This window comes from Peromyscus leucopus, chromosome 2, assembly GCF_004664715.2.
Source record: "Peromyscus leucopus breed LL Stock chromosome 2, UCI_PerLeu_2.1, whole genome shotgun sequence".
In the NCBI taxonomy this organism is placed as follows: domain Eukaryota; kingdom Metazoa; phylum Chordata; class Mammalia; order Rodentia; family Cricetidae; genus Peromyscus; species Peromyscus leucopus.
The window spans coordinates 90,752,713-90,775,383 of NC_051064.1; the positions used below are offsets into that span (position 1 = coordinate 90,752,713).

At 39.1% G+C, this 22,671-nt stretch overlaps 1 protein-coding gene across 3 annotated transcripts in view; it reads left to right on the plus strand.

Annotated features, from left to right (window-relative positions):
- Ccdc171 (coiled-coil domain containing 171) overlaps window positions 1-22,671 on the plus strand; it is a 318,485-nt gene that overhangs the window by 128,478 nt on the left and 167,336 nt on the right. For all 3 annotated transcript variants that reach the window (XM_028873279.2, XM_028873278.2, XM_037202698.1), the window contains 2 exons: window positions 11,907-12,411; window positions 13,223-13,339. In XM_028873279.2, coding sequence (XP_028729112.1) covers window positions 11,907-12,411; window positions 13,223-13,339 — 622 coding nt within the window. The remainder of the gene's footprint in view (window positions 1-11,906; window positions 12,412-13,222; window positions 13,340-22,671) is intronic.

Below are 22,671 nucleotides of genomic sequence, written 5' to 3' on the forward strand. Positions count from 1 at the left end.
CCACAACTGCCTAGCTTCTATGTTTAATCTAGTGGCTTATTCTGTTCTCTGATCTTCAGGCAAATTTATTAGGGTACACAATCTATCACCACAATCTAATTCAGTGGAAGGAGCTCACAAGTGTACAGTTTTGATTTTTTCCCCTGGAGACAGAATGTCTTTATGTATTACAGATTCACAATCTTCCTGCCTCAGCCTTTCTAGTGTCAGCACTCATAATCTTCCTCTGTGAGGGCTTCACACATCTCCGTTGTCAGAATGTTGTGTGCCGCTGCAGTCATTTGTCACTTCACAGGCGGCTGTCATTCTCCTGTTCCTCATTACCGATCACTTGCACAAGGCTTGGATTTTGTACAAATGGAGTCATTCAGTATTTATTCATTGGGAGTTGGCTTATTTCACTTGATGTTGATGTCGAACATAATATTACTTACGTTGTTATGTGTCAGTAGTTTATTATTTTTTATGGTTTAATAGTATTCCATTTCATAGTCACATCACAATTTGATTGAAAATGGGTGGGTGGATATTTGGTTTATTTCCAGTTTGGGACTATTATGAATGGACTTAATGCAAAAACTGTTGGACAAGTGTTTTGTCAACATGGTTTCATTTTTCTTGGCTACCTCCAAAGAGTGCAGTTGTTAGTTTATCCTTAGTTATGTGTTGTAGGAAACTGTAGGAAGGACTTTTCTGAAATGGTAATACCACTTTATATTCTCACAGAAATAAAACTTTTTTTTTCTGTTTTGGTGTTTTACTTTTATTATAATAATCTTTCATTACCCCAAAGCAGTGAAGATAATAAGCCCTTATTATTATTTTCTAGATGTTTCGTGGTTTTAGTTTTTGTGTCTGTATGGTCAGTCATAATTAACACCTGGTGATGCCCAGTAGGGGCTCAGGTTCATGCTCTTCCTACATTTGTTGTTCCCATGTAGCAACAAATTTGCTTCATTGTTTCCTTGCTCCACTGTGTAGCCTTGGGAGTTGGTCATGCTTAGGTCACACAGGTGGCCGTCTGTGTGGTCATGCCCTTGCCATAGTGCCGTGCAGCAGTGAAGTGTTGAGCCATCCAGGCCACGCCTTTCACCTAGAAAGACACATCTCTGTCTTCCGTCTTTATGCACATCAGCAGTTAATTTTTTTCCTTCTGGGGCACTGTTCCATTTTGTGACCAGATCATTGTTTTCTTATCTCTGGACACTTGCTAATGGGCCGTTGGGTTCCTATTTTGTAGCAGTTGTGGTTAAATATTTATGGAAATGTTTTTATGTGATCATAACATTTCATTTCTCGTATAAATACCTGGGAGTCTGATGTCTGGGTTATATGCTAAGTGTATATTTAAGAAAACATTAAATTGTTTTCCAAAGCAACTTTATAATCTCTTTTTAAATTCTTCTTAGTAGAGTTGTATTTGATCTGCCTCTGTACATGGGCCTTTCATTCTTTTTTCTTTCAAACTTTAGTCATCCTAATTGGCATGTAGTTATATGACATTTAGTTATAAATTAAAATTAAATCAAGTTTAGTGTTCCCTAGTGAGTAATAAAGTCGAGTACTTATTTAAATGCTCATTTGTCATTTATATATTTTCTCTGGTGAATTATCTGTTCATATTTTTTTTGTTATTGTTTGTTCATGTGATACAGGTCTTGCTGTGTAGCTATGGCTGGCTTTGAACTCATGGCAGTTTTCTTATCTGAGGATTGCAGGCATGTGCTACCACACCAGGCGGATAGAGCAGCGAAATTGCTCAAATAGGAACAAACAATTCCACCTGCTTTCCCCTCCTCCCTTTCACCTCTTCTCCCCTTTCTCTTCCCTCTCCTCCCTCCCTTCTCTTTTCTCTCCTCCTCTTCCTAACCCTTTGCATACCCTCCCCTTTTTCCTTCTCTCCCCCTTCCCTCTTTGGCTCTGTCTGTCTGTCTGTCTATCTCTGTCTCTGTCTCTCTCCTCCCTTGTGTGTGTGTGTGTGTGTGTGTGTGTGTGTGTGTGTTTTACTGAAGCCAGGAACTTGCACATGATAGGAAGCACTTTTACTACTAAGCTGTATCCCCAGCCCTGTGCACATCATCTTTTGTCTAGTATGTACATATGTATGTATGTACGTATGTATGTATGTGTGTATGTATGTATGTATGTATTTACACAGGTCTCATTATGTAGCTCTGGCTGTCCTGGAACTCACTCTGTAGACCAGACTGGCCTCCAACTCACAGAGATCCTCTGCTGCTGCCTCCCAAGTGCTGAGATGTTGAGTCACATACTTGACTTGGGTTCTTTGCTTAGCCTGGATTTTCAAGACTTAACATACATTTTAAATTGTCATTTGTTAGCTACACTGTTTACAGATGTTTTCTTCTGTCCCATTAGCAGCACCTAATTTACAGAAGAAGCATTTTAATTTTTTTTCATAGTGTTAGATATTGAATGCAGGTCTTACACATTCCAGCCAAGTGCAAGTCTACCAGTTGAGCTATATTTGTATTCGATAAAGTTCCTATTTTCATTTTTTTGTCTTATAGATTGTTTTTTGTGTTATGAATAAAAATTCTCAAAGCGCATAATCAGGATTTTCTCTTAGTTTTTCCTTTCAGTCATTTTACCTTCCAAGTTTTGTAAGTAGGTCTATGTAAAATTTGAGCTAGAAGTGTGAGGTATGTAAAATTTTTGTAGAAGTGTGAGGTATGGGTTGAGGTTGGCTCTTTTTGCATATAGTTGTTCAGTTGAAAAGACAATACTTCCTTTTTCTTCTCCTCTCTCTCTCTCTCTCTCTCTCTCTCTCTCTCTCTCACACACACACACACACACACACACTTTCCCACTTTCTCCTTCTCTTGACAGTTCTTTTTTTTGTTATCTTATGTTTTATTTTTTTATTTTATTTTACAATACTATTCAGTTCTACATAACAACCACAGATTCCCTTGTTCTCCCACTTCCTGCCCCCTCCCCTTCCCCCCATCCCACCCCCCATTCCCACCACCTCCAGATCAAGGCCACCCCCAAGGACTGAGATCGACCTGATGATAGACTCAGTCCAGGCAGGTCCAGTCCCCTCCTCCCAGATTGAGCCAAGTGTCCCTGCATAAGCCCCAGGTTTCAAACAGCCAACTCATGCAATGAGCACAGGACCTGGTACCACTGCCTAGATGCCTCCCAAACAGATCAAGCCAATCAACTGTCTCACCTATTCGGAGGGCCTGATCCAGTTGGGGGCCCCTCAGCCTTTGGTTCATAGTTCTTGTGTTTCCATTCATTTGGTTATTTGTCCCTGTGCTTTATCCAACCCTGGTCTCAACAATTCTCGCTCATATAAACCCTCCTCTTTCTGGCTAATTAGACTCCCAGCGCTCCCCCTGGGGGCCTAGCTGTGGATGTCTGCATCCAGATTCCTCAGTCCTTGGATGGGGTTTCTGGCACAACTATTAGGGTGTTTGGCCATCCCATCACCAGAGTACGTCAGTCCTGGCTGTCTTTCAGCCATTGCCAGCAGTCTTTTGTGGGGGTATCTTTGTGGATTTCTGTGGGCCTCTTTAGCACTTTGTTTCTTCCTTTTCTCATGTGGTCTTCATTTACCATGGTCTCCTATTCCTTGTTCTCCCTCTCTGTTCTTGATCCAGGTGGGATCTCCCGCTCTCTTTCCCTCGACCCTCGCCGTTCATTGCTCCCACTCATGTCCAGGCTGTTCATGTAGATCTCAGCCATTTCTCCGTCATTGGGTGATCCCCGTGTCTTTCATGGGGTCCATAGGCTCTTGACAGTTCTTACAATGAGCCATTGGAATTTCCTGTGAAAACCAGGCTGGTTCGAACTCGCAGAAATCCTCTTGCCTCTGCCTCCCAAGCCAGGCTACCTTATGTGGCCAATAAAGAATGCACTTTCTGTATGGAATTGCTTTTGTGCCTTTGCAAGGTCCAGATTACTATATTCATATATTTTGTACTTTATTTCACTCACTTTGGGTTTTCAATGCTACACTAATTTAATTCCAATAGCTAGCAATTTCTTAAACACACTTATTTTATTCCATATGTGTAGGATGGCATAGAAAATCACAAACATTTATTTATTTGGTGTGTGTGTGTGTGTGTTGTCCACAGTGCAAACATTGAAGTCAGAGGACAAATTGCAAGAGTTGGTTCTCTCTTTCCACTGTGTGAGTCTCAGGGATTGTACTCAAGGTGTCAGGCTTGGTGACAGGACCCCCCCCCCACTGAGCCATCTCACAGGCTTGCAGTTTACTTTTGGAAGTGAGGGCTTATGTCATCATAAATGCTGATAGCAAACAGTTTTTAGGAGAAGTCTTGAATACTTTTTTCTAAAGAATTTGTTACACTTAGGTTTAGTGCATGTGTATGCAAATTAAAACTCTTTATTTCATTATTTATAAAAGTAATTTACTGTTATATTTGCATATGTTCTATATTAAGTTTACATTTGCATCTTCATCAAGTATCAAATATAATTGAGTATGCAGGGATAATTCATTTTGGCTTCATATTGAGTTCAGAACTGTTATGATATACATTACCTGATCTGTGAATTTTATTTTAGAAAATTTTGCTAGAATCAATTCTATGGAGTTGGTTATCATAAAAGCTAAATGTAAATAAGATATTTTTATTTGATATTACTTAATGAGTTTTCCAAGATTATGCTCATAAGAACATGGATATGGCATAGTCGCCTAGATTGTGGGTGGTAGGGATTGGTGATGTCAGATGGAAATGATCATAGAGGGAATTTGTAGGAAACAAAATACTTAGTTATGGATTTGTTGAATGTTTGCTTTATATAACTGAGTGGTTAGTAAATAAACAATATTGTAATTCCAATTGCTTTTATTTGAAAGAAATGATAGTGATGCATAAATACTGTTAGATAAATGGAACCTGAAGAGCTGGTTTCAAAAATAAAATGAGTTTTGATATTCCAGCATAGCTTTAGTTGTAGGTGATTTATGCTAGCTGAGTGGTAGGAGACTTCTTGAGTTTAAATACATTTGAAGCATCCCAAAATATATCTTAAGTGTCTATTCAGCTAAATAATCTGGGTAGAGTGCATACTCCATTCCATGGAATAACTTTACTTTGTAATCTTAGTGTTTATGGTCTTTTTTTTCTTTTTATCTGAAAATAATTAAATTAGTGGACCAAGAATGTCCATTCTGGAAGTAAAGATTTTTCATTCTCAGTTGAGTCAGGGTAACACTTGATGCAATGTTTGTTTCAGAGTTGAGCTTTGACGTTTCTGTACACTCATGTGGCTTTAAAATGGAGAAGGAAGTAGGGTGGGTGAGCTGGCTCAGTGGGTTAAAAATGCATGCCTGCTGCTAAGCCTGATAACTTGAGTTGGATCCTCATGACCCTTTTGATCTCTATGATTTGTATTGCATTAGAAATAAAAGCATAAACTTAAGCATATTTCATTTTCGGCACATGTGTTTGACATGCTAAATTTATGGGATGACAATAGTTTAAGTAATTAATCCTTACAGAGTGTGGGGGTCCATGTATGTACATGCACACATATCGTATATGTTTGATACAGATGATTCAACTGCTAGACCAAACAGTGATTCTGTTTAGCTTGTTGAATAACGACCAAACTGTCATTGAAAGTGACTGTGCCATTTTATCCCCATCATCCTTGTATGAGAGATCAGTCTACACAAAATATGCTTTGTTTGAAAAGAGAGGCATTTGTATCATACATTTGTGTTTGTCATTTTTCTTTCAATATTGTCATTGCAAGGTAAGTAACTTACACAAGCTGTTCTGACTGAAGTTCTTAGTGTCTGAAACCCGTTTGTGGTTTGCACTATCATAAGGAACACCATAACGTGATTAAGATCGCTCTGCTTCCTGGGCTTCTGGGCCAGCATTTCAAAGCTTGCAGGGTTCTACAAGCTGAGCAGACAGTCCCGAAAGCCCAGGCTTGAGGAAGCACACTCCCACAGGGAAGAAGGTGTCCTTTTTCCAGATTTTGGACAGACTTGAATTATCAGTGAGAAAAGGCAAAGTAGTCAAGTTACATAATAGTTTTGTTATGCTAAAGATGTTTGGGTAAAAGATATGCATCCTGTATTTTGAGTTATTAAAAGTTCAAGATAAGAATAGTTTTCTGGAAGAATTTGAGATTATTATTGTTATTTTTTTTTAAACTAAACACCCTAAGGTAGGGTAGGTTATTTCAGTATGAGGAATGCTTTTGCCCCATATGAAATTGATGTGTGTTATGTTTGTTTTTAAAATATTGGCCTTTAATATCCTTGGGTGGAGAACAGTGGATTTTTTTTTAGGGCAGATTTGCTATACAGCTGATTCTAGCCTGACTATCAAACAGGCTTTGTTCTTCAAGAGAACTTCATAGTAAATAATGTATATCTCTGAGAGTCCCTGTGGAAAGTCAGAATCGATTTAAAACAGAATTTTGACTTGTAAGTTCTCAAATATATGTGGAAATTACCTTGTTTTTACTAGATTTTCCTTCCCTGTTCTTTACATTGTAAAGCTTTTTTCATCAATTAGGCTTTTATTCAGTTGCTGTCCTGGACAAAACTCTGTGCTAAGCCCAGGGCTGTTTTTATAAAGAGCTGCTTAATTCACTCACTCAGTCTTTGTTAGATAGCTGCAGGCGATAGAGCACTGTGACAGACTACTGCATGGTGAGCAACTCTTGTCCTCTAGGGACAATCAGTCCCAAGTGTTCCGGATGGAGGAGATGTGGACACATGGAGTCGGCAGGTAACAGTGTGGCGATTGAATGCCTAAGTGCTCTGTAAGTTCAGAGAAGTCTCGATCACTGAATGGGAATGATTGTAACACATGTCAGAATAGACAGCTGAAATGGGCTGTGAAGATGTTCTGATGGTGTGAGGGGAGATGGAAGGGAGCTAGAGAACATTTGAAACGGTGGCACGAAGCAATCAGGTTAATGTAAAGGAACGAACCAAGCTCTCCATTTTCATTAGCTGGAGGACAGCCTCACAGGGGAAGCCTTGTGACTTGAGGGGAAAGTCTAGAATACTTCAGATTGGAAGGCTCTGTAATAAGATAGGTGGATCCAGTCGAAGGACTTGAGTTTCATTTCATTATTTATGAAATGAACCTATCTCAGGTGTGCACTTGTGTGCTATGCAGGAGTTTGAGATTTGTCTGTGCTAAGATGAACTATGTTGGGTTTTTTAAAATTTTTTTTTAACTTTTTAGCTATTTTGTTGGCATACAAAGTTTCGTAACTTTCTCTCTTTCTTCCTTTCCTTCCTTTTTTCTTTTCTTTTCTTTCTTTTTTTTTTTTAAAGACATGGTTTCTCTGTGTAGCCCTGGCTGTCCTAGAACTCACTCTGTAGACCAGGCTGGCCTTGAACTCAAGAGATCCGCCTGCCTCTTCCTCCTGAGTGCTGGGATTAAGGCATGTGTCACCACCAAGGTGACATTTTCATATATATATATATATGTCATTATATTTTGTTCTTGTTCATTCCCTGAATCTTTTCTTTAATGAGCCTGCCTAATTTTTAGCTCTTCAACAATCTAGTTGATTCATGCCAGTGGCAATAATGTTTTATATATTTGAAATAAATAATAAAATTAGCAAGTGATATCCTTCCCCAGATTTTCTTTTTCGCTGGCGACGCACTAAAAGCCTGAGATACAGGGCTCACTTTGCTTCTCCTCGTGTGGCCGTTGCTGGGCAGCCTCTTTATCCTCATACACCGTCTCAGTTTTTTCCCTCCTTTTGCTTTGCCTTGAATAGGTAGGCCTGACTCGTGGTGAGAGTCTAGAGTTAATCTTCAGGACTTGCTTTTCTGACCATGTGCCATGCCATTCTATCATGACTTAGCAGTTTTTGTTAATGTTTCTTATTCTCACGTTCGTTTACGAAGTGTGGTAATATTCTGGGATTTTATGTCCTCTTGCAGCTTTCCTGGTGGAGTTAGATTCCTTACCTCTCCACACAAGTCTCTCACCGTGTTCTCTTAACTGCTCGGATCCCATCATTTCCCCTTTTCTAGGCATTTTGAATTATTTGTTCTCTCATAGAGCCTGGTGTCTTACTTTCTGGCTCCTATTTTTCCAAATACCCACTTTTCTGATTCATCTGGCTATACTCAAGAGTGCCACTCTCTCTTTTCTTAGAGATTGCGTCCCATATGAGGATATGTACCCGGAAGCAGTCCCCTTGGGCATTGCTGCTCAGATGTTCTTGTATATTTTAAGTAGCCCTCCCTCCTGGGCCACTGCCTACTTTGCTAATGGTATTTGTGTGGAGCCACGGGCCATAGTTCAGTTACACTGGTAGAATAATGCTGCCACAGATTGACCCTCAGTGGAGATGTAGGTGGGGCAAGATACAACATCTTTATTTCCTCATTCCTTCATTGCTTACCATTTCTACCACAGGCATGACTGGACTGGGCCTTAGAAAAGGAAGCTGGGAGTAAATAAAAATAGTTGGCATGTGCTACAGAAGGAGAGAAAACTGTTTCTTTCCCCACTTCTAGTTCTAGTACATGATTAGTGCTTATTTCTTTATTTGACAGTTTCATAATTTGTACAACATGCTTGGTCATTTTTCTCTCCCCATTGCACTAGTCCATTTCCCTCCCTCTCCTGCTAAACTGCCTGCCTCTCTATCCATCCTTCCTTCCTTCCTTCCTTCCTTCCTTCCTTCCTTCCTTCCTTCCTTCCTTCCTTCCTTCCTCCTCCCTCCCTCCCTCCCTCCCTCTCCTCCCTCCCTCCCTCCCTCCTTCTTCCCTCCCTTCCCCATTCTTCTTCCTTTCTTTTTTTCTTATGACTTAATATCTGTAAATGGAAGTTGCTTGTTATTTACTGGAGCAACAATACTAGAGAAATGACTCCCCTCCCACCAGCATCCATTAACTGCCAATAGCTCCTCATGTGGCCGTGGGGCCTCCTGAGCGACTCCCCTGTTGCTGATGGAATTTTGACCTTGTGTAGTTTTTGTGCTGGAAACCATAGCTCCTGGGAGTCCATGAGTGCAGTGACCATGCCATCCATGGTAAGAAGACAGTGTTTCATAGCATCCTTCCACATCCCCTGGTTCTTCCATTTTTCTACTCCTTTTTCTGTAATATTCCTCAAGCTTTGGAGGGGGATGTTATAGAAACAATGTCTTGTTTAATGATAAACACTCAACGGTCAGTCTCAGCACTTTGATCAGTTATGAGTCTGTGCATTAATTAACTGTTGTCCACAGCAAACAGAATATTCCTAACTGAGACTGATGGCGCATGAATCCAGGGGTATAAACATGAATATTGGGAAGGCGTTTGACACCATGTCCATTTACCAAAACAGCAGTAGTAGCTGTTCCCATACCTCACCCCCACCCCCCAGGGCCCATGACCTCCAGCCATGGGCTTTTGACCATATTTGCAGTATTGGGCAGGAATTCCCTTCAGTAGACTGAGGTGTCAAATCTCAGGAAGTGGTTGGTTGGTTACCCCTACAACAGTCTTGTAACTATTGCACCTGGGGCTCTATCTTGCCTAGCAGTTCCCTCTTACAGCTTGCATGGTTCACAGCTGGGTGTGACTGTTGGTGTCTTTCCTCTCCCAGCAGCCTGCATAGCACCTCTGGCACCATGAAAGCTAGCCAGCAGGGGAACCTTCCATTTCAGTTCCTGAAGACACCACAGTCTTCAGGGATAGGGTCACTACTTGCGGTAGGCAATGAAGAACAAAGGTAATAGCTTGTATTCCTGTAGACACCCTTGGAGTCTCCTTCACTAACAACTCATCAGGAAGCAGCCCACATCTGGCACCATGAGCTCTGGAAGCAGCATTGTCCATCTGTACAGGGTGCTTCCTTTTAAACTTTGTAGACGTTAGCTTGTAACGTTTTTAGACGTTAGTTTTCACATGACCTTTTCATGCATCCTTAGTTTTTTTTTTGCTGATGATCCCTCTATACCCTCCGCTCTCCTGTCCCTTAAACCCTATCCCTGCTCAAATTATCCTGCCTCCAATATTGCCCACCTCTACTGTCCTGTCGCATGCCTTCTACTGTCCCCAACATTCAACTCTAAAAATCCTAAAGTAAGATCTGCCTATGAGAGAGACTCTGTGGTATTGGTCTTTCTGGGCTTTGGTTACCTCACTTGATAGACAATTTCCAGTTCCATTCAATAGAAAATCCATTTCTAAAATTCAGTTTTTCCTTTCCTGAAGGGAAGGCACATGATAAATCAAATCTTTCAACCAGTGACTTCTTTTATGCCTGCCTTTCCCCTTCACCCGCTTGCCTGTGCCTCTGAGTGTCTCCTTCCACTCTCTGTCTTTGGAAAACTATCTCCTAGGATTTATTTTCCTCGGTTGTCATGTCTGCTAGCTTGAAATCATTGTGCTGTTGCCTACCAGCACTGCCCATGATAGCCTTTGACACCACATCTTGCACTGTGGCCGAGTGTTTGCATGACTTGCCTTAGATGTTGATGTCTTTTGAGGCTCTCCTGCCAACGTGAATTTTACAAGTGCCTTTTGTTCTTCTGGGTGTTCACTGGGCAACTCTTGAATAAGACATCATATACCTTTCCCAAAGATCAACTTTAAATTTTTCACATAGTACAGTTTAAACCAGTAGTACAAAGAGAAATAGTTCCTTTAATGTCCCGAAGGAGTCTCATTATGAAGACAGAACTTGACTTTACCATGCCGATACTGAGGATAATATTTCTCTGTTTCTAAATGACTATCGTACTAGAATTGAACTCCCTTAGTTTTCTATTTGAGAGAAAGAGGTTCATGGCTATGTCATGAAGGTTCACTTTGAAAATAAAATCTAACTGCAGCTGTTAAATCATGGTTGTTTGCAAGGTTAGATTAAATTATTAAAGGGTTGCTATTGTCTAGCCTCCTTATTAATGGTGTAGGTTTAATTTTTTTCTTTTGCATAACTCATACCCTTTTTCCCTTTAATTGTCATATCCCTCCAAAAGCTTGTCAGCATCATTTCATCAAGTGCCCTTTGGTGCTCTGACAACCTGGCATGTATCTACTGTAGCACTGCACCATAATGATGATTGACCTCTCTGTTTTCATAGCATATTGAACTCTGAGTTGTTTCTAATATTTACTGAAAGATAAGTGAATAGTGAAGCGGAATCTATCAGTTTAAAACCATTTCTCCTTTACCTCCACAAACCATACTGACTGCATATAAGATCTCGTAGATAGACAGTTTATTTCTAGTTACTAAAATGTGGTTCTTCCAGCTAATGTTCAGTTTTGGGTTCAAGTTCAAATTTGAATTCTAAGGATGTTAATTAGGGAAAGAGGATTAGAGAGCGGCTGAGGCCCAGCTCACTACCATCCTCTCCTCCTGCTCTGGAGCTGCTGTGTGCTGCTCTGTTTGGGAAGTTAGGAGCTGAAACAGGAGGTTGTGTTCAGCATCAGTCTCTTGTAGCAGAAACGGCAGACTGTTGATCGACTGCTGCTTCTCCCATCACTAATTTAACTCTGTTTTGGCAACAGTAGTATCTTTTACTATACCCCCCCCCCCAAGTTTCCAGTGTAGTTTCTATTTAAGAGGAAATAATAATTATTGAGGAATGGAAAGGAGAAATTAGGCCCAGAAAGCATATTTCCCTTTCTACATATGTGCATTCATATGCAAGTACATGGGAATTCATGAAATGCTAGCAAATTTATGTGTCATGGTTTATGTAAAGCTTCTGTGTAAGAGATTTTCAAAGTCAATGTGCACATTCAGATCTAAGCTGTCTGGCCCACTGCTGCCCATTTGGATATTTTATAACAGATTTTTTGAAGGGAACTAGTAGTTTTAACCAAAGTATATTTCTTTGTATTAACAAAAATTAGTAAAATGCTTCTTTGTTCCAAGATTATATATATTATTTGACTTCTTTTATAGAAATTTCAAGAAATTGCAGAGAAAAACATGGAAAAATTGAACCGTATTGAGAACTCACATGAACAACTGGTTCGTGAGAATTCACATTTCAAAACTGCATTGGCCAAGACTCAGAGGGAACAGACGTGCTTGCTGGCGGCATGCGCGCTGATGGCTGGAGCATTGTATCCCCTCTACAGCAGGTCATGTGCCTTATCCACACAGAGAGACTTCCTCCAGGAGCAAGTCAACAGCTTGGAATTGTTCAAACTGGAAATTAGAACTCTAGCCCAGGCATTGGCAGCAGTAGATGAGAAGAAACAAGAAGAAGCCAAACCAAAGAAAAAATCATTCAAAGGACTGATTCGTGTGTTCCGGAAAGGTGCGATTGCCATTTTGGCAGCAAACAGACTCAAGATCTTGGGCCAATCCTGTGCCTCTCTTTTTACCTGGATGGAAAGCTGTAAAGAAGGCATAGGCGTGCTGGTGTGTACGGGAGAGCCCAAAGACAAGCGCAAATTTCCAAGTAAGATAAACTGTGCTTTAAAAAATCTGAGTTAGATGTAAGTGAAGTACAATGTGTGTGTGGTTGGCTGTTATACCAGACCTTCAAAGAATTATGTAGTACGTCAAATCATGTAACAAAGTCCAGTTTATCTTCAGATGTATGTGTGTATAAATGCTTATTTTATAAAAATTAGCCTTGCTTTTTTGTAAATTGATATTAAGAAGCAAACATGTATAATTTCAGTATTGTGTAGCTTTATTATGTTTGAATCATCTTTTTTTTAACAGTATAGTGGAGAGTTTATACATTAGTTTTTCAAATTGTGACAATCCAAAACAGACGCTTAAAAATGATCAGAATAAGTTATCCATGCTTTCCGTATAAAATCAGAATAAAATGATGAGAGTTAAAAATACCTTGAAGAGTTGTTTAAAAATGAGGCAAATATAAGTTTCCAGCTGACATTTCTTTTGTATGTTTTACTGTTTTTGAGGAAGCGGTAGATTTAGATGTTAACTTTTTAAAATTCATGCCTGGGGATGAAGCCTAAGGCTAACTTGCAGGAAACAAGTGCTCTGCCATTGCACTCTCAACCCTGATGCAGCTGCTAAGAATCAGGCTGTTGTCATACAACCAAAACGAAAGGAGACGTCTGTCCTTTGGATGCTTGTTCGTTAGTGTTAGGTGTGTCAGATGCAACTAGATTCTCTGTACGAGGGAGCCGTAGGCATACAGTCTGATTTCCTTAAGCCCCGGAACACTGCTAGGAAATTTAAATGGCATTTTAATAACTTACAGCATTTCATAATGGGTACTTACGTTTCTGCAGAGCATCAGAGGGAGCAGTTACGTTGTTTACAAGCACTCACTTGGTTTACCAGTTCTGACCTTCTTGCTGGGATTGTCAGTTCTATGGTCGAGCTGCAAGACGTCATTAGTAAAACAGGTATGATCACTTTTGATGTCTGTGCAACGTACACTTAAAAACAAATGCCTAGAAATTCCTTATGGTACAAATTTTAATCAGTTGTCTTGGAGGAAAATACATCTGTTTTTTATTTAGCCACAGAGAGATTGTTAAATTGGTATTTAATGACACAGTAAATGAAAGTAAATTTTGATGACAAACTTTGTCTTTATTTATAAAGGAAATTTTTGGCCGAAGTATCTACTCCATTCGTCCCCCCTTGTGATTTGTTTTTCCTATGAAAAGCAAACCATTAGTTTTCTTTTATTTTTTTTTTTAATTTAAAATTTTTAAATGTGTGTGGATGTTTTGCCTCCGTGTATATATCTATGCACCAGGTGTGTTCCTGGTGCAAGGAGGGCCCAGAACAGGGTGTTGGATCCTCTGGAGTACAGACAGTTGTGAGCCACCATGTGAATGCTGGGAATCGATCCAGGTTCCTTGGAAAGAGCAGCCAGTACTCTTAACCTCTTAGCCATGTTGTCAGCCCAGAGTTTCCTCTTTTTTTTTTTTGAGACAGGGTTTCTCTGGGTAGCTTTGTGCCTTTCCTGGAACTCACTTGGTAGCCCAGGCTGGTCTCGAACTCACAGAGATCTGCCTGCCTCTGCTTCCCGAGTGCTGGGATTAAAGGCATGTGCCACCACCACCCGACGAGTTTCCTCTTTTTAAAGTAATGGAGATCCTGTTACTTGGTTTTGGTCTCCTGGCAGTCAGTTTCAGAAGCTTGAGCAATAATAGCTGAGCCCGTGGGAAATGTCACATCTCATTTGGTGATATATGCAGTTTTAAAATCTGTTTGTTTTCCTTGACTCAGGTTGTGTTTATTTATGTGCATGTATGTGTTAGGAAGGTATGATGATGACTGTTATTTTCTGAGTCTTAAGAAATGTTGCCATGCTTTGGGTGAGCTGTACCGTAGACCAGTCATAGTCACTATGATGGATTAGCAGTAACATTAGTGTGAGCTGACCTGATAAGACTTCCCTGCTTAGGGAAGTCTAAGCACAGAGGGATGATAATGTGAGATATAATTTAAATTTTAAAGAGAAGTCATTTCATTAAATGAGAATCATTTCATTAAAATTTCAGGGATCTAAACCTAGGCTCCTCTCTCAGGAAGCTTATGATTCTCAGATTATTATTATTATTATTATTTTTTTTGGTTTTTCGAGACAGGGTTTCTCTGTGTAGCTTTGCGCCTTTCCTGGGACTCACTTGGTAGTCCAGGCTGGCCTCGAACTCACAGAGATCCACCTGGCTCTGCCTCCCGAGTGCTGGGATTAAAGGCGTGCGCCACCATCGCCCGGCGATTCTCAGATTATTTTTAAGTGTGGCCACTGATGTTGGTAGTCCATAAGCATATTTAATATATTAGCCAAATATTAACATGCTGGGTTTGAAGTAGAAATAAAATTAAAATTTTAATTATTTAAAAAGATTAAATTAAGACATAAATAAATATTACACACATATATAATTTTAGATAAATAGAAAATAATAAGATTCCTTCAGGCTGTTTCAAATAAAATTAAATTAAGAATTTTGGTTTTATGGATTCAAAGCAAAAATGTAAGTTTTTGAAAGAACATAATAATAGTGCTTGGATTCAGTGTAATAAATAGATGTGATAGCCACATTGTTTTAAAATTATTTTTTAAAAGTTATTCAGTGAGTTTCACTATGGCAGTTTCATGCGTATATGAATTGTACTTTGTTATTATCCCCTCTCGCTGTCTTTCCTAGCCTTTCCCACACCCTGTTTTATTGGCCCCCTCTTCTCAAATCCGTATATAAGAGAAAAAACATAGTATTTGTCCATTTCCTGTAACTATCATGATTTCATTTCTCTTTGCAGTTAAAAATAATTCCATTTTGTGTGTGTTCCACATTTTCTTTCTCTAGTCATCTGTTGATGGCTATCCAAGCTTGTTTAAAATCTTATCTATAGTGAACAGTAGCAGGAACATAGATGTGTAAGTACCTCTGTGGTATCGCTCTGTCACTCAGCAGTCCTATTTTTAGTTTGCTGAGAACCGCCACACTGAATTCCATAGTGATTGAATCAATTTCTAGTCCCCAAAACATGTAAGGCTCCTCTTTGCCTGTGTCCTCTCTAGGATTTGTGGTAATCTGCTTTCTTAAAGATAGCTCCTGTGCTCTGGCTGAGATGGACTCTCAAATTGGTTTTAATTCACATTCCCTTGATGGCATGTGAATACATGTGAAAGACAATGAATACATTTTCTAGTACTTACATTTGTATTTCTATGTTCGAGAACTGTCTATTCAGATCATCGATGCATTTATTGACTAGATGCTTTTTTGGTGGTTAATTTTACAGTTCTTCATAATTCTAGATGTTAACTCACTATCTCTTTATAATTGACACCAATTCTATGAGCTGTCTACTCTGGTGATTGTTTTCTTTGCTGAGCAGCAGCTTTTTATTTGTAAGTAATCCAATTGATTACTTCTTAAAATTATTTCTTTTGCCACTGGAATACTTTTCAGAAAACCTTTCCTTTTGTTTAGATCTTGGAGTGCTTTTGCCAATATTTCCATCTACTAGTTTCTAAGCTTCAGGTCTTACATTAAAATTTTTGATACATATTTTTTTGTGCAAGGTAAAAGATATGAATCTAGTTTAATTTTCCACATGTGGAAATTCACTTTCCCCAGCACCATTTATTGAAGAGGCTGTGTTCTCTCCAATGTATGTTTTTGAAATATTGTAAAAAGTCAGGTGGCTAGGCCTATGTGGGTTTGTATCTGGGTCTTCTGTTCCCTTGAATTTGTATGTCTGTTTCTATGTCTGTAGACAACTCTTAAAAGGTCTTATTAATAAAAAACCCAGAGCCAGATATCAGGGTTAAAACCTGAGAGATCAGAGGAATAGGAAAAGCCATAGCTAACCTCACTTCACCAATTCCACAGCTTCCAAAGAGACCAACGTCCTGTATACCCACACTTATATGCCTTTCTGTTCTGCCAACTCATTTCCTCTCTCTGCCCAGCTATATCACTTCCTCTTCCAGCCCAGCTCTGTCACTTCCTGTCTGTCTGTACAGACCTCCAGACCTTTATGGTTAACTAGTGCTAGAATTTAAGATGTGTGCCACCACGCCTGGCTCTGTTCCCAGTGTGGCTTTGAACTCACAGAGATCCAGACGGATCTATGCCTCCCGAGTGATAGGATTAAAGCTGTGTGCTACCAATGCCTGACGTCTGTGTTTACTATAGTGGCTGACTTTTTCCTCTGATCCTCAGATAAACTTTACTGGAGGGCACAGATAAAATATCACCACACTTTATCAGCACCATGTTGCTTTGTTACTGGATCTCTCTAGTGCAGTAAGGATTAGGTATTGCGTTGTCTCCAGTATTGCCTTTTCTGTGTAGGAGTGTTTTGGCTATTCTTGGTCTTCTGTGTTTCCATACAAAATTTGAAATTGTGTGTTATAGAATATAACTGGACATTTGGTGCATTCTGCTTCCTGGCTTGCATGGCATAAGCTGCTTTGCCCCACCAGGCCCTCCTTACTATGATGCAGTGACACTTCTGAACCTGAGATAAGCAAACCTCCCTTTGCTTTAGTTGTCTCTCTCAGGTGTTCTCCTTATAGAGACAGGAAAGCTAGTGCAGGATAACAGAAGAATGTCTCCAAACATAATGAGGGATTAGCATATTTTTTATTCATTTTCAAGTGTATTAAAATAGAAACATCAGATATTTCACTAGAAAAAAGGAAACATTTTCAGACAGCTAAAGGTAAATGGTTTTCATGGAATAATGAGTGTAATAAATGTAATTAAAGTGGTGAAAGCTAATATAGCCATGTTTATAATGAAATGCATATATTTAAGTTTTTGCATTTTAATTTTATCTTATGTGCATAGGTGTTTTGCCTGTGTGTATGTTTGTGCATCATGTGTGTGCAGTGCCTGTGAAAGCCGTAAGAGGGCGTTGGACCCCCTAAGTCTGGAGTTACAGACAGTTGTGATCTCATTAAGGACTTTGGGAATCAAACTTGGGACGTCTGGAAGAACAGTCAGTGTTTAGTTCTCGGCATCCATGTTGGGCAGCTCACAGCTCCAGTTCTGGGGGATCCAACGCTGTCTGTTTCTGGTCTCTGTAGGCACTATACTCATGTGTATACACTCACGTGCAGAAATACCTAGTTAAAAAGAAAATAAAGAAATCTTAAAGAATTTACTGAGATAATACCATGGAACATCTTATTTAACACTCACCCTATAAGTGAGATTAAATTGTAGTTTTTCCCTTACCACCACTTTTACCATGAAAATAGTGTAAACATTAATAAAAATATACCCACATATCTTTGTACACTTAAGGTACAGATTATCAGTTTTATAGTCTAAAATTGGTGGAGTTTACCATAACAGAGGGTGTGTTTTAGATGTAAATAAGACTTCTGATACCAGCCATGTGGTGCTGGAGAAATTATTTATTCTGTGCTATGTGCCTGGTGATGCAGGCCTGTATTCTCAGTTTGAGAGGAGGTTAAAACAGGATAATCACAAATTCAAAGCTAGCCTTGACTACAGAGTGAGTTCAAGGCCATCCTGGTCTACTTAGCGAGACTTTGAAAATAAAAAGTTAAAAAATTCCGTGTTTAAACTCAGTGGCTTCTACCATACATGGGGCCTTAGGGTCAGTCCCCAGTATGACAAAAGACACACCCAGAAAAGAAAAGGAAATTGTGTTGGTTTCTTTATGTGTAAAGTAGGGATGGTTGTATCACCTTGCTCATAGAGTACTTTAGCAGACTGAGGAAATTTCTGAAGTACTTGAAATAGTCTTTATCTTCTTTTGGCTTTGCTTAGGAAAATATTTTATTCATTTTATTAGTGCATTAATAAATCATAGAGAAACGTATAGCAACTTACAGTAAGAATTTATTGGTTTAAAACGTCAAGGCAATTTGCAGGTTAATACAGTTTTAACTCTAGTTTTTAAAGACTTATTTATTGTACGAATGTTTTGTCTGCATGTATGTAGGTACACCACATGTGTGCTGGTGCCTCGGAAGTTAGAGGAGGGCTTTTTGGTCCCCTGGTGTTAGAGTTATTGTGAGCCAGAGTGGGTGCTAGGAACAGAGCCCAGGTTCTCCGCAGGAGCAGCAAGTACTGTTCACTGCCGAGTTGTCTCTGCAGTTTTTGCACTTTCTAAGATAGTTTGAGGTTGGGGAGAGAGAGGTTCAGTGGGTAAAGCACTTGCCCATGCAAGCCTAGAGACTGGAGTTTGGATCCCCAACACCCATGGAAAGGCTGAGTGGCTATAATGGCCTGCCTGCAGCACCAGTGCTTGAGAGGCAAGTTTGCTAGCTAGAGTGGCCAAGCCAGACATCAGCCTCTGACACAGCATCCGCCTGTGTGCATACAAATGCATGCGTATAAACATGCAACCGTGTACACATGCCGTGTATGTACACACAGAAGTGGAAAGGAGAGGTGGTTTTATTTTAATTACTATGTAAAGATCAAGAGGAAATTTCATTTTTAAATAAAAATATTGTATACTTGGGGCTGCCACAGTTCTGCTTTCTGTGTAGTTTATGGAAGACCCACTTAAAGCACTGTGATCAAACTGGTTATTTTCTCTCCTCTAAGAAGTAGGAAGTCTAGAGAGCTATAAAAACTCAGAGTATTTCTGCTCTGTCATCCTAATCATCTTCACATTGGTGCTTGCCTGCTCTACAGGACTGTGTTTGTTTGCTCAGGAAGGGAGAAGAGAAAGGTGACACATGAAAGTATTCATGTATTGTTGGAAGGAATAACCATGATGAGCTGCTTTGGAACAGAGTTTTGTGGTTTCTTAAAAGGTTAGCATTGAGCTATATTATAAGCTAGTAATTCCATTGCTATTTATATATTTAAGAGAAATGAAGACATGTATCTACATAAAAACATGAGCATAAGTGCTCACAGCACTAATAATAGTAAAAAAAATGTGAACACACATTGAACTATCCCCAGCCCATGAGTGGATGGACACACACATTAGGCCACAAGAAAGGAAGCACTTGTATGTGCTGCGACAGGAAGAACCTTGACACCATAGTCAAAGAAGCCACTCACTATAAGTCACACATCATATCATCTGTTCATCTGAAGTGTGCAGAGTAGCAAAATTGAAAGACAGAAAGGAGATTACTAAAACCACTCAGGAATATTTATTTTAATGCTTATATATTTTCTTACGTGTTCTCCCAGACTCTCCATACTCCCTCTCTCTTCTTTCTCCTCCTTTTTTTTTTTCAGTGCTGGGATCAAACCCAGGGTCTTGTGCGTGTGAGGTAAGCACTCCACCACTGAGCTACTTCCCAGCTGCTCCTCCCCTTTCGAGATCTTGCTGGAAATGTAAACTCCTGTAAACATCAGGATTGTGTACTGACAGCATCATTGTGACTTCCTTCTGTACAGACCCAGGAAGTCTGTGCTCATGTATGCCAACATCAACATGTACTTCTTAGCACATTAAATAACTGTATTGCTTGTGTTTATTCTTAGGTTAAAGACGATTCAATTAGTGATTATTTTTAAAAGTTAGGCATTTAGAGTGAATTCTGAATTATATATAAGCACTCTCTAGGAGAGAGAATATGCTCTTGACCGTGTTTGAACATTGGCTAAGAATTTGGCATCTGAGTGTGTGCTATTGTATGCTATTTGTATGACTCTGTCCCCTTTCAGACTTAACATTCTCATGTGTAAATTCTGGCTGTGCTGGATAGTTTTATATGAACTTGATACAAGCTAAAGTCATATGAGATAAAGAGACATTAAGAAAATGTCTCTTTAAAATCAGGCTACAGGCAAGCCTGTAGGTAGGGCATTTTCTTAATTAGTGGTTGATAGGGGAGGGCCCAGACCATTGTAGGTGGTGCCACCCCTGGGCTGGTGGTCCTGGGTTCTATAGAAAGCAGGCTGAGCAAGCCATGGGAAGCAAGCCAGTAAGCAGCACCCCTCCATGGCCTCTGCATCAGCTCCTGCCTCCAGGTTCCTGTCCTATGTGAGTTCCTGTCCTTACTGTTTTTGATGATGGACTGTTATATGGAACTGTGAGTGAAATAAACCCTTTCCTTCCCAAGTTGCTTTTGGTCATGGTGTTCATTACAGCAATAGAGGCCCTAACTAAGACATTGGCTAATAGGAGCTCCTAGCTAATATGTTTGTTAGAGAAAAAAGTAACTTGCTTAGACATATCTTCTGAATATGTAAATGTCCTCTAAATGTCCATTGTTTTATCTCTTTCTTGTATACTGATGTCTTAATGGAACTAACATTACTTTTATTTTTTCACAAAACTGCAAGTTTAATAATGAGAACGTGAAGTCACATTTTAGAAAGTACTTACAGTGTTTGACCACTACTTTCAGAAACTTTGATGATGTATTCATAAGGCAGTGGGCAGAGACCCCAGTTTTCATGTAGCCTCTATAAATACTGGACAGGTGGCAACCTTTTTGCTTTTGCGATAGTGTTTGTCCACTTGAGATAAATTACCTCTTCTAGATATCCAAATGGTATGCCTGCAAGAGATCATTTACCTCAAACAGGGGAGGATGCTACTTTAGTTGAAGGGCTGAAATATCAATCATTATGGGAATAGAATGTAGGTAGCTGAACGTTTTGGTATGACTGGTCTAAACTAAAAATTTAAAGATAGAAACAAATGAATTTGATTTGATTTCTGAATATATCTCTGAATATATCCAAGGGTAAATGGACACCAGTAGAATGTCAGTATATTTTATTACACATCTTCTCTATAATTTAAATTTAGTTGTCTTGAAGATAGATGACTCAAACACACCCTTGCTAGTAAGTTGTTACTCAACTTACTTCCTATTGCATGCTGCATAGTAAACTTTGTACAAGTCATAGCTAAAAAGAGCCTAACTCAGAAGTCTAATTATGTTCATATCAAGACCAGAGTTTCATATTTGGAAGGTCCAAACACTGAGAAATTGTATTTCTGTTAATAAGAAGTTATTGCTGTATATTAAGAAACTAAGACTTTAGCCAGGCCTGGTTGTACATGCCTATGGTACCAGCAGCTGTGAAACGAAAGCAAGAGGATGATTCCAGGGCAAGCCTGGCCTACGTAGTGAGTTCTAGTTCAGCCTGGACTACATTGGGAGACCTTATTTAAGAGAAAATGTTAAGTTAGCAATGTTACTGGTGTTATTAACATTACTTATTGTTGATGCTTTTGTGTACTTTATTGTTAATTCACTCTTACTTTTGCTTAAAGGTTTTGCACACTTTCTGAGCAGAAAAGCTCCATTTTAATTAGAAAACACAGTGTAGACTTCTACTTTTTATACAGTGCTTGTATTTTTGGTAGCAATAGATTTCTGTAATGCTATCTAAAGACTTCTAGTTTTAGAAGCATCACGGACATGTCATTCATGTCTGTATTTTGTTATGACAAATAAAGGTCAAGCTGCTGCACTTGCTGCAGCTGAAGGACAGGACTCCTGCAGGAGCCCCTGTCCCCTCTGGGAGTCCTGCAACCTTCAGGGTTAGAATTGCTAGGCCAATTGGCTGTTTAGGAATTTGTTTTGAAGATTTGTTTGTGGATGTGAAAGTGTGCCTGTCCATTGGGGAAAGTAATTGTGTAACCTGTGATCTGCTTCTTATAAAGGTCACATTCTCTAAGTTGGGGAAATGACTAGTAAATTTTTTAACATAAAGAAAAATTGTTTTTAACAGGTATAAATTTTAAAATAGTTGGGACAAGTAAACAGGAGAGTTTCTAGTGACTTTTGTTCTCTGTCATACAAATAAATATGTAATTCTGGCGGTACAATATCCTTTCCTTTTTTATTATAAAATTGTATTTCGTATGATAAAATGTGGGCTCTATTATAAAAATGCTTCTTAAAACATCAATTATTTAGTGCTCTGTAGTTCATGATGGTCAGCACTCAGGGACTTGGAATGTGTCTTTTCCTAACTTCTTAAAAATTCAGAAGAATGCCTTGTGGAATTGTATTGTCATCTAATTTTCTCTTTCCTGGGGTTTGGTGTCTACCAAACACATTTCAGTGATACAGTAAAAACAAACAAATAAACCAACCACTATGTATTATAATTTAATTGTAGTTGAATTTTTATTTTAAAGCTCTTTTTATCGAAAGTGCCATTACTTTTGTATTACTTAAAAATCTGATTTAAGATCAGATTTTATATCTGCTTAAAAAGTATTTTTTGATATAACATGAAAATGAATATTATTTTTTCTTGGTATTTTTGGATGCATTGTTGAATTCAGTATTGTT